This window comes from Mugil cephalus, chromosome 9 (assembly GCF_022458985.1).
Source record: "Mugil cephalus isolate CIBA_MC_2020 chromosome 9, CIBA_Mcephalus_1.1, whole genome shotgun sequence".
Classification (NCBI taxonomy): domain Eukaryota; kingdom Metazoa; phylum Chordata; class Actinopteri; order Mugiliformes; family Mugilidae; genus Mugil; species Mugil cephalus.
This window is the reverse complement of record NC_061778.1, coordinates 5,689,216-5,705,822: the sequence shown is the minus strand read 5'-3', so window position 1 is coordinate 5,705,822 and position 16,607 is coordinate 5,689,216. Positions and strand designations below refer to the sequence as shown.

Sequence of the window (16,607 nt, the reverse complement as noted above, 5' to 3'; positions counted from 1 at the left end):
TTTTTTATATCCCTTCATTCTCATCAATATGGCAGAGTCTCACCGAATTGATTTTCTTCCATCAGCGCCGTCAGTGTATTTTTCTCACACGGCTGCACAGGTGACATTCGCCGCCCTTTAGAGTGCGACTGGGGAAAACACACAGGTCCTTTTCACTTTCCCTACTCCTCCTCAGATGTTCGCTAGTTTGTCGAGCCCATCTGCATTAGCATGTGGATTAATTCCTGCTTGTTATCTGGCCTAGATGTAATAAGGCGGTCCTGGACGGCGAGGGTAATCAAACTGGAAGGCTGCGCTTTCTTCCCTTTCCCCTCCTCTGCTGCCATCCTCACATCCCAAAAAACTGATAGCAGGCCAGACACATCGGAGGGGATTAAGCTAATGTGATGGCAGAGCCACCTACCAGGGGCCCCCACGGGGTAATTTTAAGAGACAGGCCTTGACATCCAGGGAATAACTTGTCAAGACCTGGCTTCTAGCAAATATTGAGGATATTAATCCTTAATGTAATGGCTTTGACTAGATTTTTCTCTTGTCTCTGTGTGCAGCTTTAAGCACACACATAAGTCTCTTTAATCACTGACATAAAGCATTCCCCCAAGGATTTTCCACAGTTTTACAGTAATTATTGCACACTGAAAAAAAAGAGCTTGTTTTTTTTTTTTTTTTTTTTTTTCTCGCTGTTGCCTCTGTTAGAAATTACCAGGCTATTTGTATATGCCAGTTGCTCATTTACAGCAGTTTTATGCACTGCTGGCGGATGAGTGCTTTGTTTTTGTTGCAGTAAAAAAAAAATGGGAAAAAAAATAAACGGGATGAAGTGGTAAAAATCACAGTCCGTGTCAATTTACAGAGGAGCGCTCATAGTGCTGGAACGTGTCAGCCTCCTCTCTACATCAGGTGTCTTTGTCTTTTTAATCGCTTTAATTAAAACACAAAGCAAAGGGAGAGCGAAAGGAAACAACACGAAAGCTCAGTTTAAATTCCTTCGCTGGATATCTGCACGGGACGAGGAGAGGAACGCCGGCTCGCCGCTTTGCATTTTTATTTGCATGAATGAAAAGATTCTTGAATTATGAAAACCCACAGAGGCAAGGTCTCCTGAAAAACAATGCAGACCTTCCTCAAGGAGCTGAGCGGGCACCTTGATGATTAGAGTCCGTCCTTGCTGCGGGTTTCCTGCGTTTTCTCAGGCTTCTGCTGCGTTTTGTGAGATTATTTTTTTTTTTTTGATTCTATCTCATTACCTGACTGACTCTTCCTCCTCTTTATCTTGTTCTCAGGTCTGCTCATTGGATCGGGCTGCGCTCTCTACCCACTGGGATGGGGCAGCGAGGAAGTAAAGCAAACCTGCAACAACAGCTCAGGCCACTTTCAGCTAGGTAAGATGTGCGCCACGCAGATCCATCACGCACGCAGCCTGAATATTTTGCTCCAGGAATCGGAGAATCGATGAGGAGCCGGCTTTTATATCTGACACTTGACATTCTGCCTTTGCAGAAAACAGACTCACGTCTCTGGTACTGTCACGTAGCGAGGAGATAGGATTTCCAGGTGTTTAGAATCTATGATAAAAAGTCAACAGAACCTCCGGTAGCTTGGCGATTTCTGAAGTGTTTTACAGCTATAAATATGTGCTGAGAATAAGCAGGAGCTCATTTTGCGCTCTGTACGCAGCTGGCATTTTAAGACGGATCTCGCAGACAGTATTATGCTACTTTATCAGACACCAGGGAGGTGGAAGAACTATTCGCGCCGCAGCTGCTGCTTTATTTGACACTAAATAAATAGTGTTTGACTTTATTTACTTAGCATAAAATATTTTACTGGGGGATATCGGATGTCACAGCAACACATGGAAAAATTATTTATGGTCCCTTCTTCTAAAAAAAGGAGGTAAGATTCCACCTTAGATCACTCATGAGTTGGACCGGGTGCCAAAATGAAAAGGTTCATTGTTGTAGATGGAATAATTTATTCAGCGAATGTCTCTGCAATCTCTCAACGTCTGGGAATTTAATTCAGTTCTATTTTATTTATATAGCATCAACAGGAATCCATATTGTCTCTTTACACAGAGCCAGAAATCCCAAGAGTGAGCACTTGGCGAGGTCTGATTTATACTCCCACAAACGGTCTATGCAGAGCTTTTGCTGTAGGGGTCCACCCCTGTGAAAGCATTTAAAGCATTGTTCTGTGCTAAAATGCTAGATACCAACTACTTAGCTGTGTTGAAGGCAAGTCAGACTGATAAGCAAACGAGTGTGAATTTGTGGATACAGGCTACAAGCGTAGATTATGGCGTCCATGTCCGGCAGTACTTTAAACGTGCCTTCAGTGGCCGGACAAGCACAAAAATAAATAAATAAAAATCCGCCCTTCTTCAGCCTCCTCCTCGCCATCTCCTCTGTGTTATGTGGCTGCATTGCATTTGAGTGGCGTAATTAGAGAACAACACAGACACACCAGCCCGCGGATATAAATGAGAATACAAACCAAGCTTTACATTTCTGGGGAGGTGCACCTCCCCATCATTAGGCTGCACCGCATGGCCCTGGGTAACGCCCGGAGAAGAAGCCAGCTCTTATGAGGAGACCCACCGGGCGGAGAGACCAAATAAAGAGGGAGGATGAGTGGAAGAGAAGGGAGGAGAGAGAGCGCGATCTAAACAGGGGCCGACGGTGCTCGGTGATGCCTGTCACATGGGATATTGATAACGGATAACGAGGAAGAACAGAGCTAGCATTTAAAGTATTTCGCCACGTTACGTGTTTCTCCCTACAGTAAATCACTTCAAAGTTATTTGGTTGTAAATCAACTCAGCAGGTGATGTGTACGACTGCATCGCTTTGACTCATCACCTCGAAAACACTGCACGAATTATCGGCCCAGCAGATCTTGACCTAATCAACTCAAGACCAAAATTCCCCCATTAACATGTGTTTTTTGTGCGCAGGGGGAAGCTGAGGTTGACTTCCAGGCTATATACCACTATATAGGAAAGATTTACACCGATCAGCCATAACATTACAACCTTACAATATTGTGTATGACAGTTGAGACTAATCAGAGAATGGACATGGGCCTTCAGGGGGTTTTCCTGTGGCGTCTGGAATCAGAATGATATTAGTGGGGGGCCATTAGGTCCTATGGGTTGAGGGGGGGGGGCCTCTGTATATCATCCAACCGATACTTGATCATCCAGTGAATTTGAAGGCCAGGTCAGCACCTCGTGCTGTTGTTCTTGTTTTTTGAGTTGTTCCTAAATGTTTTGTTGTGTGTGTGTCTGTGTCAGGCTGCATCCAGCTGTATTTATGAGGGGGTGTCATTGCAAGGGGTGCAGGGGGTGTCTGGTTTGGTCTTGGTGGGTGCTACATGTCTAAGTAACATCTACACGAATGAATGCCAAGTTCAAAAGTTTCCCAGCAGAACATTGAATTATCACGAGATGGTGATTTTAATGTTGTGGCTGATCGGTGTACATCCCATGAAAAGTATGTTAAGTACTCTGGATGGATGGATAGAGGGATGGATAGAGGGATGGAAGATCAAACAGCACATCCTGTTTTAATTTACAGCCAACAAGACAAAAATAGAATCAGGCTAACTTAATTCTCTTTCTTTCAAGTGGAAATATCCAGGTCATAAATCCAGGTTAATAACAATCAAAGCGTTAATAACTGTGTAAAGATATTTAAAAAAAAAAAAGAAAAAAAAACTAAGCCAACGTTGTAGCACTAAGTCGTGGTACATTTTCTTTCGTGTACACTACAGATTCATACAGGTAACACAGCTGCCACCGCGTCAGCAGACAGATGTTGGAGCTGCATCTCGAGGATTTAAATCCTCAAACATGTCACCTTAATCGCTGGCATTTCAGAACGCGTCAGCAGAAGTAGCCCTGTTTTCATTGTGTGCTTTCCTCTTTGAAAGAACAGGCCCTTTGTTCACGTAAGTCATTGTTAACCAGCGTGTCTCGCTACTGGCAAACTAAATTAGCCTCACCTCGTTCTTGTTAGCGCCACCGCGGGGAAGGAAGGTGACGTGGTCCCGCGTGAACGGTGGATTTCACACAAATTATGCCGCACTTGATCCCAACTCATCTCCCATTCATTAATCAAGAACGATCAGACGACTGCCGCTGCGGCGCGCATTAAATGAACATTTGTTCAACATGTTTTTCTAATCGATTCGATTAGATTTTAACGTCTGTATTGTCCCAATTTGGGCAATTTGGTTTGCAAATACCAAGAAACAGTGCAGCACAATACCCAGACACATAGAATACCCCTGCTTCGTTTCTTTTAATTAATGCACAGATAAAATACAAATTGAGGCAACACAGAAATGAGACAAACACGAGAGAAATAAGTGTTGTCAGCTCCAGTCCGTTGAAATCAGATTTCCGCAGTGAGAAGGCAGCTGATATGATTTGTTAATGTGACGCTTCCTCCTCCTACGAGCCAGCTGGTAATTACAGGACTGAAGTGAGTCAGACATCCTCACAAAATGTGATATTTATAATGAGAGGTCTTGATGGTCACAGCATTTTGTAGAAAAAAAAATAAAAAAGTAGAAATTAGAGTCAGTCGGATCCTGTTTAATAATCCACATAATTTCTTTCCTTATCGTAGATGCGTCTTAATGAGGCTCTTTTTGTCGTCAGCAGGTATTGCGGATTTGCCACATACCACGCCGCTGTTAAACTATGCTCTGATGCTCCGTTTTAACGACGCTAACCGCTTTCCACACGAAGGCGGGAAATGTAAAGCCGGGACAGAAAATGCCCAGCAGTTCACGGCATTCTCTGTGCTCGACACCGACATGCTAAAGATCGATTAAAGTGCAGCACACGTGCACTCGCCAGCCACTTTATTAGGTACGCTAGTGAAAGCGAACGCATTCTGATGTGGCAGAGATTGTTATAATAAACAATTTATGTGTGTCCGAAAGGCGGTAATCAAACTGGATGCAGTTTGCGGTGCTGTTAAACCGCACCGATCACCCGTAACATTACGACCACCTTCCTGATATTGTGTAGGTCTCCCTTGCGCCTCCAAAACAGCCGTGACTCATCAGAGAATGGACACGGGCCTCTCCTATGGTGCCTGGTAACAGGGCCTCTGTGCAACATCCCACAGATTCAATTTAGCATCCAGCGAATTTGAAGGCCAGGTCAACACCTTGTGCTGCTTTTCATGGTTTCTGAGTTGCCCCTAAACCCGTTTTGTGTGCGTGCACGTGTCAGGCTGCATCCTGCCGGGGATGGCTATGGGGAGCGCATGCCTGGTCTGGTCTAGCTGGATGCTACATGTCTATAAGTAACATCCACACAGCAGCAGAACATACTATCACAAGAAAGTCAACGTTATTTACTCTTAGTGGTCATAATGCTTTGGCTGTTTGGTGAGTAATGAAGTAAGCACTTCTGTTTAGCTCACTACAGCGGGGCGTTGTCTAAATAATGAAAACACGTGTCGGTGGAACACAAGACAGTTCAATAGAACTGCAAACCACAGGCTCTAAAACGAAAACACAGCTGAACCGACGCGCTGAACACCGTAGTCCTGGCGAAGCTGAGATTTAGTGCACCGCCGCTATAATAGAATGCCTTCATTTTCAGCAGTGTGCTTGACAAAGTGGCCCGTGAGTGTGTGTGTTCTGCGTTTTTAAATGAAGCATGGTTAAATTATCATTCAGGACATGGATGATCGGTTGGATCCAGTTTTTCCTACAATCCATTTAATCTCAGCGGAGTTAACACTTGAGCTCTGTTGTTATTGCAGAATTAATGCGACATATATATCTACACCAATCAGCCACAACATTACGACCACCGACAGGAGAAGTGAATAGTGTCAGCGAGCAGTTCCTCAGCCAGAGGCCTAACGGTTCAGGTTTCATTAGTTTGTGTATTACAGGTGTTTCCTGACAGACAGACGCTCTGATCAAACGAACACACCGCCCTGACTCCTCTGCTTGCCTCTGCAGGTTCCTGCCAGATCGGCTGGGCGTACTACTGCACGGGGGCCGGGGCGGCGGCTGCCATGCTGCTGTGCACCATCCTGTCCTGCTTCGCGGGGAAGAGGCAGAAACAGTACCCGTACTGACGGCAGGACCGGAGAGGAGGCGGGGACAGACGGAGACCTCGGGCGGTACGACAAAAGGGAGAGGGCTCTGACTCTGTGGACTCACATCAGTACAGCACATCAGGCACCAAAGACATCAAGTCATTATGGTGCTCTGCACATCATGGAACACTACTCATCTGACAACTGCAGGGACTGTTTCATAATGCAGCACACACACACACACACACACACACATGCACGCACATACACACGACTGGTTATTCTCTTAAAAGCTGTTCTTAAATGAAAAATGTATGGACCAACCCTATTTGTAAGTTGTTACATAACCATTTCTTTAATGAAAAGAATATTTTCTCTTTCATTGTCTTCCTCTCCCTCCGTCATTGATGTTTATGTGGTAGTGTACCCTGTGACGAACAGAAAAGTAATGTTGCCTCATTGTTACGTGAAGTGTTTCCGTCTCTTCTACGTGTCTCATTCTTGCCTTAAACACAAACTGAAATGCAATAATCCCTATAAAGCAATCCAACACTGGCTGCCTGCTTCTTCCACTTTTCAGAGTTCCAAAATAGTAAAAAAAAAAAATTAAAAAAAATCTAAGCAGAGTTTATTTAACACGTTCATAAGATAGGCTATACATTGTGTATGGTAATGTATTTTATCATGTTATCACATGTTTTGTATTCACTCTCAAATTATTCTTCGTGGTTATTTTTGGTTTTTGTAAATAAATGTTTATTGAAACACTCTGGAGTGCTCTTTCTCGGTTTTCGGACTTCGCCCCGAGGCAAAACGAACGGGGCCTGAACTCGCATTCCTAAAAAGCCTTTCCCATGACTTCTCGGTCTTGTTCGGTACATGTGGGAGTCATTTATTTTCTTCTCTTTTTTTTCCCAGCCCAATCAATAAAGAGGATAAGGAATTTGACTTTTTGCTTGTTATCGATGAGGAAAATCTCGCGACCTCTAGTCTGAGTATTTTGTCTTTTGATCGGGTTTCTCAACTTCAAAGCTTCAGACTAGGCTTCCAGACAAAGCCTGAGATGTGATCACACCCTGGGAAACGCTGGAGCTCCGCATCGGCTTAACCTCAAGGGGTATCTCACAGTTCAAACCTGGCTTCGTAGTGTGAAAAACAGTAGCAACCTTTTCTTAGCAATTACCATGTGTCATCGGGGATGAGAGCTCCCTGTTTTACCTATGTCTTTCCACTTTTGATTAACAAACAACATATCCAAGCGTTCAAAGTCAGCTCATTTCCAATGCAGCTGCACTGCATGTATACTTGGCCCTCATTAGCATGCCCGTTTCCTCACAATCTTCAGTGCCCACCAGATACCAGGCAACGCCCCCTCCTCTCCAGACGCACTTGAGGAGTATTTCCCTGCGTACTTGCTCTGTTTGATTTGATAGCGCGGCTCCTCTGCTTTCTGCTCCCTCTCTTCCTCTGATCTGCCGTGCTGATTGATATCAGCGGTGATTGTTACAGAGTGTCAAACAGATGCCTCATCAGCAGAGGCAGACACATTGGGGTCAAGCCGTAACGCCCGTGCCGCAGACTGACAGGGGGTGCCATTCAGTGTGAGGCCTCGTTACGAGTGGGCGGCGTCCGATTGTCTTAAAACATGCACGACGTGCGGCAACTGGGGAGTACAGCTGCTCTCATCGGCTGCCGGATGAGGAGATGCTAAAGCTGTCATAACTGACGTGAATTCGGGCTGACTAGGTCGTCGTGAGCGCTATGACTTTTTTATGTTGTGAGCATGTGGCGACCAAGCGGCAACCCCCGGGTCTGAGCGATGAGTGCAGAGGGCAGATGAGTGCAGTGCAAAACGGTGCAGTTCATCAAGTGGCCGCTTGAGGCTCCAGAAGGAAGCAAATCCCCAGAGAACCCCCATGTTTAAAAAAAAAAAAACAAACTTTACTTTAAAAAAAAACGATTTAGTCTCAATAGTTTATTTCAGTATTCGTGACAACTATACAGGGGGTAAATATTTTTCTAACCAATTCGTTTATTTTTTATTAAGGTTTACAATTCTGCAGAACTAAGCTCAGGTGGTAGTTTGAGCTAACGGGAGAGTTGAGTGGGTGAGTCTCGACGTCCGACACGACCCTCGCCTGTCCGTATTTGGAATATCCGCGTGTGGGCGGAGAAAAACTCATCCAACACGGCGACCCCCCCCGGGCTCCGCCCACTTCGGGCTTCGTTTGCGAGGTTCAGAATCCAGTGGGTGACGTCACAATGGGTTTGAGAATGAAAAATAAATCCAGGTGCCCAAACCTGCAGTTCCTCAAATGGAATGTGTTGTTGAATTGTTCCTAATTTTTTTTTGTGCGTGTCTGTCCTGTGTCATACTATATCCTGCTGTATTCATCAGGGTTATGCTATGGGTATGGGGTGTTGGTGTGCCAGGTCTGGTCTAGGTGGGTGTCTAAGTAACCTCCACATGAATGCCAGGTCCAAAAGTTTCTCAGTAGAACACTGAATTGTCACGAGATGGTTAATGTTATTTACTTCGCACTGTCAGTGGTTTTAATGTTATGGCTGATTGCGGTATACAGTTTATATACGTATATAAGTCCTGAAAACTGCAGTGAATCTTTATGTAACTCGCCTGTTTTAAGTGATTTCAAGGCTGCCGGTTTTGCATAATTTAGCGCGTTGCCGCATTCAGTGACAGGTGGGTGATGTCTCAGGTTGCAAGCTGTCTGCTCACGCTCCACCTCTCTGACCGTTTTTGAATAAACCGGGATTAAGGGGGAAGTCACGGCGCCGAGGATGGTGACGTCTGGACTGAGCTTCAACCCACTCTGCAGAAATCCCACGGGGTGACGTCACGCGGGGTTCATCCATCTTTATGTACAGTCAATGGCTGTGAGCATAGACATTAATACGTATTAATGTCTGTGGTTGTGAGGACCACGCAGATTTACACTCATCTAGGAGCCGTGTGACGGATGAAGCTGAACATGATTTTGGGTGAACTGGCCCTTCAAGTGACATAAAAGTCAACCGTGAAATGGAAATTGAATATGAAGTTGTGCATAAAAATATAACAGATGGATTACAAGCTGGATCTGCTGTAAAATAAATATATATAATAAATGTATTAAAAGGTCAGGTAAAGTCGTACGAACTCAATCAAGTTGGCAAGTGCACTTGGGATGACTCCAAAAAAAAAAAGAAAAAAGTAGCCTACAATAAACGATCGTTTTATTTCCCTGTTAATTTTCTTTAACCTTTCACAGAAAATGCCAGAAGGGGAAGAAAACAGCACAAACCAACCACCATGTGAATACTAACAGATTTACGGACCTGGGAACTGTGCGGCGTCTCGTTTAATGTGCTCGAAATTATGATAACGATGCCTCACTGTGTCGGCGGTGTCGGATCGGTGAAGATGTTCTTGAGGCCGGCTTGTGTTTGCCCGTGGCTGCTGTGTGTTCAGCTCTCGGGGTTGCTGTGATTATTTAAGGAAGACAGCCAGATACGCCCGCATCAATTAATTCTTTCCAATTAATACCCTTTTTTCCCCTTGTGAGCGAATCTCTGCCCTTAAGAGCAACTCTACTTAAAGAAGATTTTGTACTTCTATAACAAATTTCCATACAGATGTATATTACTGCAAGATAATGACCCATAACTTGTACCATTGAGAAAAGATATTCAATATTATGCAGCTCAGTAATAATCAGAGTCTACAGGTGAAGCATACTAACCAAAATGTAAATGAACAACAAATAGTTTCAGGACTTTTGAAGTCACTCCATCTTATCAATTAAAAACTCAAATCCCAACCACACGTTCTGTCCTTTGTTTCCCGCTGTGCTTCACTACTCAGCTTAAAGGAAGTGCCAATTAGCCGTCTGTTGTTTTTTTAAGGGATCTGACGATGTTAATGTGCTAAAGGGAATCCATGGTAACGTTCAGCCAGACAAACCGAATCAGCGGAGAGGATCAGAGGTTCAAAGCGGGCAGACAGACAGCTCAGGGTTCACTGGTTCACCCCGAGGGATACTCAGGGAGGCTGTGGATAGCAGGGTTTCTAAATGAGCAGTTTGTTTGAACCCAGAAAAAGGTAAAGCCCGCCACCGGGAGGGGATGTTTGGGCAAGGGGAAGTATCTGCTCAGTAGGACTGCTTTTCTTTTAAGCACAATTTAAACACCGCGCACGCACACTTTCAAATCTGGACGACTACACCTCCTCGGGTTCAGAGCTGGTGGAGCTACGCCGCTAATTGAATTCAGAATATGCCAGCAGATCAGGCGTAACAATATGACCACCTTCCTCCAAAACGGTTGTGATACATGTCTAAGTAACATCCGCACAAATGCCAGGTCCAAAAGCTTCCCAGCAGAACACTGAACTGTCACAAGATGGTCGATGTCATTTACCTTCTCCTGTCAGTGGTCATAATGTTGTGGCGGATCAGTGTATGTTGTCCTACTCACAGTAGGAACTGCTCGGCCAATACCGATAATATTATCAGTTCACCCTGAGGCTCAGTTCTATTCAAGTTTTCCAGTAATTAATGACAGCGGCTCACATGAACTCATTGAGAGATTCCATCTTATCTGTGTACAAAGGCCCTAAATACAATCATCTGTTAAAGTATACTGTCGTGTTTACATTCCTCAAAACAAAATCAATCAGAATAGAAGTGTACAGAGCAGTTCTGCCCACTGTGGAGTATTGCATCTGCCATAAATGTAACAGCAGAAGAAGAACTGGACTTGTTTTTCCACATTATTGAGAACAATAACTTAAATTCTTCTTTTCATCCTTTCAAACACTGGTTTAAACAGGGTTGTTGCTGTCCCTCCTAGAAGCTCACCGGCTGATCTTTAACCCACGTAGGTCGAACATGTGCAGAAAGGCTGTATCCATTCCACCCTGAGAGAGAAATGATCGGATCGTCCTTTCTGATCAGGTCGGTCTGTCTGTTTTGATTCATTAAATATCTGGAACCTGCTGCTACCCTCTATAAAGGTTTTGGACATCTGGGGCCATGTCCCCCCCAATTACGTAGATATTTCCGCTTTCCATTTGATTTCAAAAACAAATCTGACCAACTTTCCCTGACATCAGCAGCCTAATAAAAGAAACCTGTGGGCCGCGGACCACACAGTCAATAACATCTCATTTTCTCATGATGAGATAAACAGCCAGCTCTCAGGCGGCCTCCGCGCTGCCTCGCCGCTCCTCTACACCACTTCATTTCATCATCTCCTCCAAATTATTTCCTGGTAAGAGGCGACTGCCACTGAGGGATGAGAGGAAAGAAGGAAGAGAGAGAGAGAGAGAAAAACAGAGCTTCGGTTTCCTGTGACAGATGTAGTCGTTATGAGCAGTTAGCATCAGTGATGTTCGATACCACGGATTTACTTCTTGATCCGATACTGAGTAAAATTCAGGCTGGTATCGGCGCTACCGATCCAATACCGATACTTTGTGTAAATATATCTCTAATGTGTCTGGTAAACCTAAAAAAAGTGTATTCACAAAGAATACAAGACATCACAGTGATTTATTTATTTTAAAGTCGGAAGTATATTGAGGTAGTGGCCTCATTTACTATAAAGCCGAGCTAAGACAACAAAAGAAAAATCAATCAGGACACAGTCACACAAAGTATGTGGAAATGTTGTTTCAAACACTTAAAGAATAAAATAATAAGAGCATTAAAATATTCTGTGTTGTAGTTACTTTCCACTGTGTTACCACATTACCTCGAATGACTGAAGTATCGAAAGTATTGATATTTTGATTTGAGAACCAATTTTTGAGCACAGAGACCTGGTATTGGAAGTATCGATATTTCAGTATCGATCCACACATTACTAATTAGCATCAATGAGAAACTGTCAGATGGAGGCTGACTTCACCTTTTAAAGCTGGGCGAAACCCTGCTGCAACATAATGCACTTTACCTTTTAATGTTTTAATTTTACACTATAAATACTTAAAGACCAAAAGTGCAGCATCACACACTTTCAAGGATATGAAACTGTATGTCTTGGCGCAGTCTCCAAGAGGAAAAGCAACACTTTGAAAGCTCCTCAAAGCTTGACACGCTTTTCTTGAATGAGGAGTTGGGTTGCGTTTAAAGCTCACAGTCCTCTCTGTGCTCCCTATGGAGGCTGAACATAACAGAGTGCACATATTCCTGGACCCTATGGAAGCCCTGTCCGACCGCAACACGAGATATAAGCAGAGAAGATGCAAGGGGAGCATTCTCTGAGCTCCTATCTAATAATTGCCACGACAACACAGAGGGTCTGTTTCTGTGTAATCACCTCTGCTATCGAGCCGCTGCAGAACAGAAGTCTCAGAGGGAGGGAAACGTGCTGAGTCTTTTATCCTTCGCCGCGAAAGTATCTGCCGCCGTTTTAAATGGATTTCAAATTATTTCCCTGACACGATTTTGTAAACATGTTGGTCACATGATGCGTTTTGCCCGTCACCCAGATTTCCCAGCAGTGGTCGGAGAATCTCTCAGCATCTATCAGCTACCAACAACGCTGTGTTATCAACACTGTATATCATTGAAATAACCTACCAAAGCTAACAGTAGCTAAGACCTTCTTTAAGAATCCAGCCTTTTCTTATTTAATTATTTGTAAGAATACATGTAACTTGTTTTTTAATCAATTTTCTTTGAACCAGTTAACACTTAAAAATGTATATTTTATGACTCTAGCACAAACCAAGACGAAGTCTTTAACTGCAAACCAAAAACACTTCACAAGCATTTTATCAGATCTCAATTTAAGGATTTAAATCTGCACTATGTTTCATGGTAATGTTGAATTGCAGAATTGCATGTGCACTTATAAACGTAGAAAACGTCAGACCATGAAGTAAAGAACCTGGAAAACAAACAAACAAAAAAAGTTCCACAGTTAAAGCGCTAGATATTTCTCTTAAAAACAAAATGAGGACTTCAAAACACTACATTCCCAGTGGTGAAGTACTGCAGCTCTGTACTCTAGTGTTTGTTGTTGTTGCTGTTCAGTTTTAATTTAATCGAGATTTTTGGGCTAGTTACATGAATTTAACTAGAAAATAAAACCAATTCTAATCAGTTAGAAAATATGTTCAATAACAGCCAATTCCAATTCGATTGTTGATTATGAAGGGGTCACGTTTAAATATATATATTTGGCGTTATGGTTCATCCGATCATATGTTGTCCAGGGATGGATGACGGGTGTGCCGAGTTGAATCTGACTGCAACACCATCAAAGGCTCAATGAGACGTCCCTTGGTCCTTTGGTTTACTTGTTGCTGTTTTAGTACCTTGTGGTTAATTGGTTCTCTTGTTAGAACTAAAATCAGATCAATGCACATTGCTTCATTGTCCCAGTTTGAAAGGATAAATCGATTAGAAAGCTAAACAAACGTAATTACATTACACAATCACAGAAGTTAACATTAAAACATCCGGTATCTAACTCAGAAGTGTGTAAAAAGTTTTATTCTTATAGCACCAATAACTATATTAATTGTCTCAAAGCGCTTTACATACATAAACATATATTTGACTAAAGCGTACACGCAGAATATGATGGTGATTCAAATACAACCAGACCAGAGACACTCACAAGAATTTATTATTATTATTATTATTGTTATTATTATTATTATTATTATTAATTTTATTAAAGAGAAGAAATTAGATAAGAAATTAGAGGACTTGAACTCAATGCCAGAGAATAGAAATTAGAGGACAGGAGCTTGGTAAGAGAGAGAAGCAGCATAACTAAGGGATGGTTCTAACTATAAGCTTTATCGAAAAGGAAAGTCTTAAGCCTGACCTTGAAAGCAGAGACCGTGTCTGCTTCCCAAACCCAAACTGGGAGCTGGTTCCACAGGAGAGGAGCCTGATATCTGAAGGCTCCATCTGCAGTTCTACTTCGTGAAATTCTAGGAACCACGAGTAAACTTACACTTTGAGATCGAAGAGATCTGCTGGGATGATATGGTAGAACGAGGTCTTTGACATAGGTCTTTGAGTTAACCTAAATTCTGTCACTGCTCCTTTTCAGACCATGGTGTCTGGTTTTAGCTGCTGATTTTTTTTTAGTTTCGTCGCAGACTTGTTCACATGATCCTCTCATGTCGTATTTCCGTCGTCACACCTCCTCGGTGAGAACACATTTTGCTGCATTCCAGGTTTGCGTCTGCTTGTTTGAATGGAGGGGCTGTTTCAAGACACTCTGGGGGCCCCAGGCAAGAGGAGGAGCCCCCCCCTCCCCAGTACTAACTTATTGCAGACACAGTGATTTGTGCACACAACTATTGGCAACAAAACTGGCGTCATTTTATAATAAACCTCTCAAACAAATTCAAACAGATCCTCTGGTCCTCTGTCTAACAAGCATTAGCTGTTGTTCTGATGCGTGATAGGACAGGGACAAAGTGACATGTGGCAATAACTACTTTTAATGTTACACACATTCATACTTACCACTGTCTCGTTTTTTTTAATCCTCCTCTTGTTTAGTTTTTCTTTTCTTCTTGCATGTCCTGAAAGGTAGATTTGCTTCACTTTGTCCGGTGTGGGTGGGGCTCCCAGTGTGTTGTCGTTCCATCACTGTCATTGACATCATTGATATGAACCAATAGCAGCCGTCCCTCGGGGGCCCGCCTCGACGGCCCCCTTCAACGGCGACGGCCCTGTTTGGATGATGTAACTGATAATCATATTGTTGTGTCTTTTTCAGACTTCCTGTAGATCTGATGTTCACTGTTAAGGTTCCTGGAAATGGCTGCAGGAGTTTTCGTACTCACTCATGTCCATGATGTTTGCGTCATCCTAGATGTGTCCACCGAGGTTTTCTGACAATTAAGTAGAGCTTGAGTGTTTTCCAGACATGGCAAGCACCACAGTACATTACCTCACCCGCAGGCGTACATTTATTTACATTATTGTATTTCATAATATCCAAAAAACTCTGGTTTTAGCTGGTTTACATTTTTAGGTGTCTCTGCCATGAAGCAGTTCCACCAAAGGGATGTTTCCAAAACAGGTTCTGCATGGTACGGTTTTTGGGTTTTGTTGTCAATTACATCCTGCTTTGATTTGAAAAGCAGCCTCATCAAGTGTTCATTGTTTCACTTCCTGCTCTTACCTTTGTGTTTTAACTTCACCCGCACCTGTATATATTATCCTCCTCTCCTGTTTCCCTTGAATTATCTGTTCAATCTGAAGGCCTCGCCTCAGTTTTTCACACGAGTTCTTTGTGCCACGCCCTCCACTTTTTCGTATATTTAGTTGCACCCTGGATTGTGCCTCAGCCTGCGTTGTTTGTGTTCGCCTGCACGCTATCGTGCAAAATCTAGCTATCTGCTTTCTGAGTCCTGCACTGGAGAGCCCATTTTCTCACCTCATGATAATGCTATTTCACAGAAAGTCCCAAAAAAAAAGAGACAAGATAAGATGTCGCTAATCTCAAAGATTTTCTTTGCAGGTCTTACAGGGGGCTAGAGCACAGGGTGCCACTAAACTTTAATACTGCAAACAGACAATACCAGCTCCACTGCACGAGCAGATGAGCCTATCTGGACCTAAATGAGAGATCACAATGGCCCTGATTTAAAGTGTTTGCTCTGTTTTACTGAGTATAAGATGATTTTATTGGTCTACCTGACTTCTGTCTATCTGACATGGTGCTGTACCCAATAAGTCCCTCAGGCCTGAAGCCCAAATTTTTCTAAATTTAAACTAACTCACTGTTTTGCTTAGCTTTTATGTAATGCACTTTCATTTCCCACCACGGGTTGTTAGATATAACAACAGATCAATCACGAGGGGATCTTTTTGTGCAGATCCAGTACTTTTCCTCACTTCCATTACATTTTGCTGAGAATACACGAGTCCCTTTAGATTAGCGGGACTTTGAATGCAGGCCTCGTGCTCGTGATGGAGTGTTTGAGGATCGGAGTTCGGGCCGTTTCTGTCGTCTCAGCGGAAAAGGCAGGCCCCGATCGAATGCCAAAAACCTGCGAAAGATAAACTGATAAACAACGCCGGGGGCAATGAGCGGAGGAGCAGGGGGACGCGGTGACAGCATCCGAGATAATTATGTGAGGATGAGCATCGCGGACGGAGCTTGAGGACGGTGATAAAATGGCAGTTTATGGCGCTCAAATGGACCTTGAACCTCGGAACAAGAATCGTCACCAAAGATTGACCTTCGCCGTCCACAAATCAGCGGCACAGTGACAGAACGCGGGCTGAACTCATCCTTTTCTTTTCAGTTCAAAGTGGGCATTGATCCAGTTGTTTGTAGCTAGGCTACTTCTTTAATGTTTCATTATCATCATCTTACTTCTCACACGGCGAGATTTACTACTGCCGTATTAATTTGTCTCATGTATTAAAATGTGTCACCTGAGTAACACTGTGTTGTCACAGCATATTACGACAATATTTCATATCCTGACAGTACACATTACTACTTATATATATATATATTTAAACACTAAGTATTATATGTGTCTGGGGTTTT

General features: G+C 43.3%; 1 protein-coding gene across 1 annotated transcript in view; it reads left to right on the top strand.

The window, feature by feature from the left end:
* LOC125013493 (LHFPL tetraspan subfamily member 6 protein) overlaps positions 1–6,841 on the top strand; it is a 46,721-nt gene extending 39,880 nt beyond the window's left edge. Inside the window, exons 3-4 of the mRNA XM_047594222.1 lie at positions 1,284–1,382; positions 5,992–6,841. Of these exons, the coding sequence (XP_047450178.1) occupies positions 1,284–1,382; positions 5,992–6,110 (218 nt within the window). The 3' untranslated portion in view covers positions 6,111–6,841. The remainder of the gene's footprint in view (positions 1–1,283; positions 1,383–5,991) is intronic.
* The last annotated feature ends 9,766 nt before the right edge of the window (positions 6,842–16,607 follow it).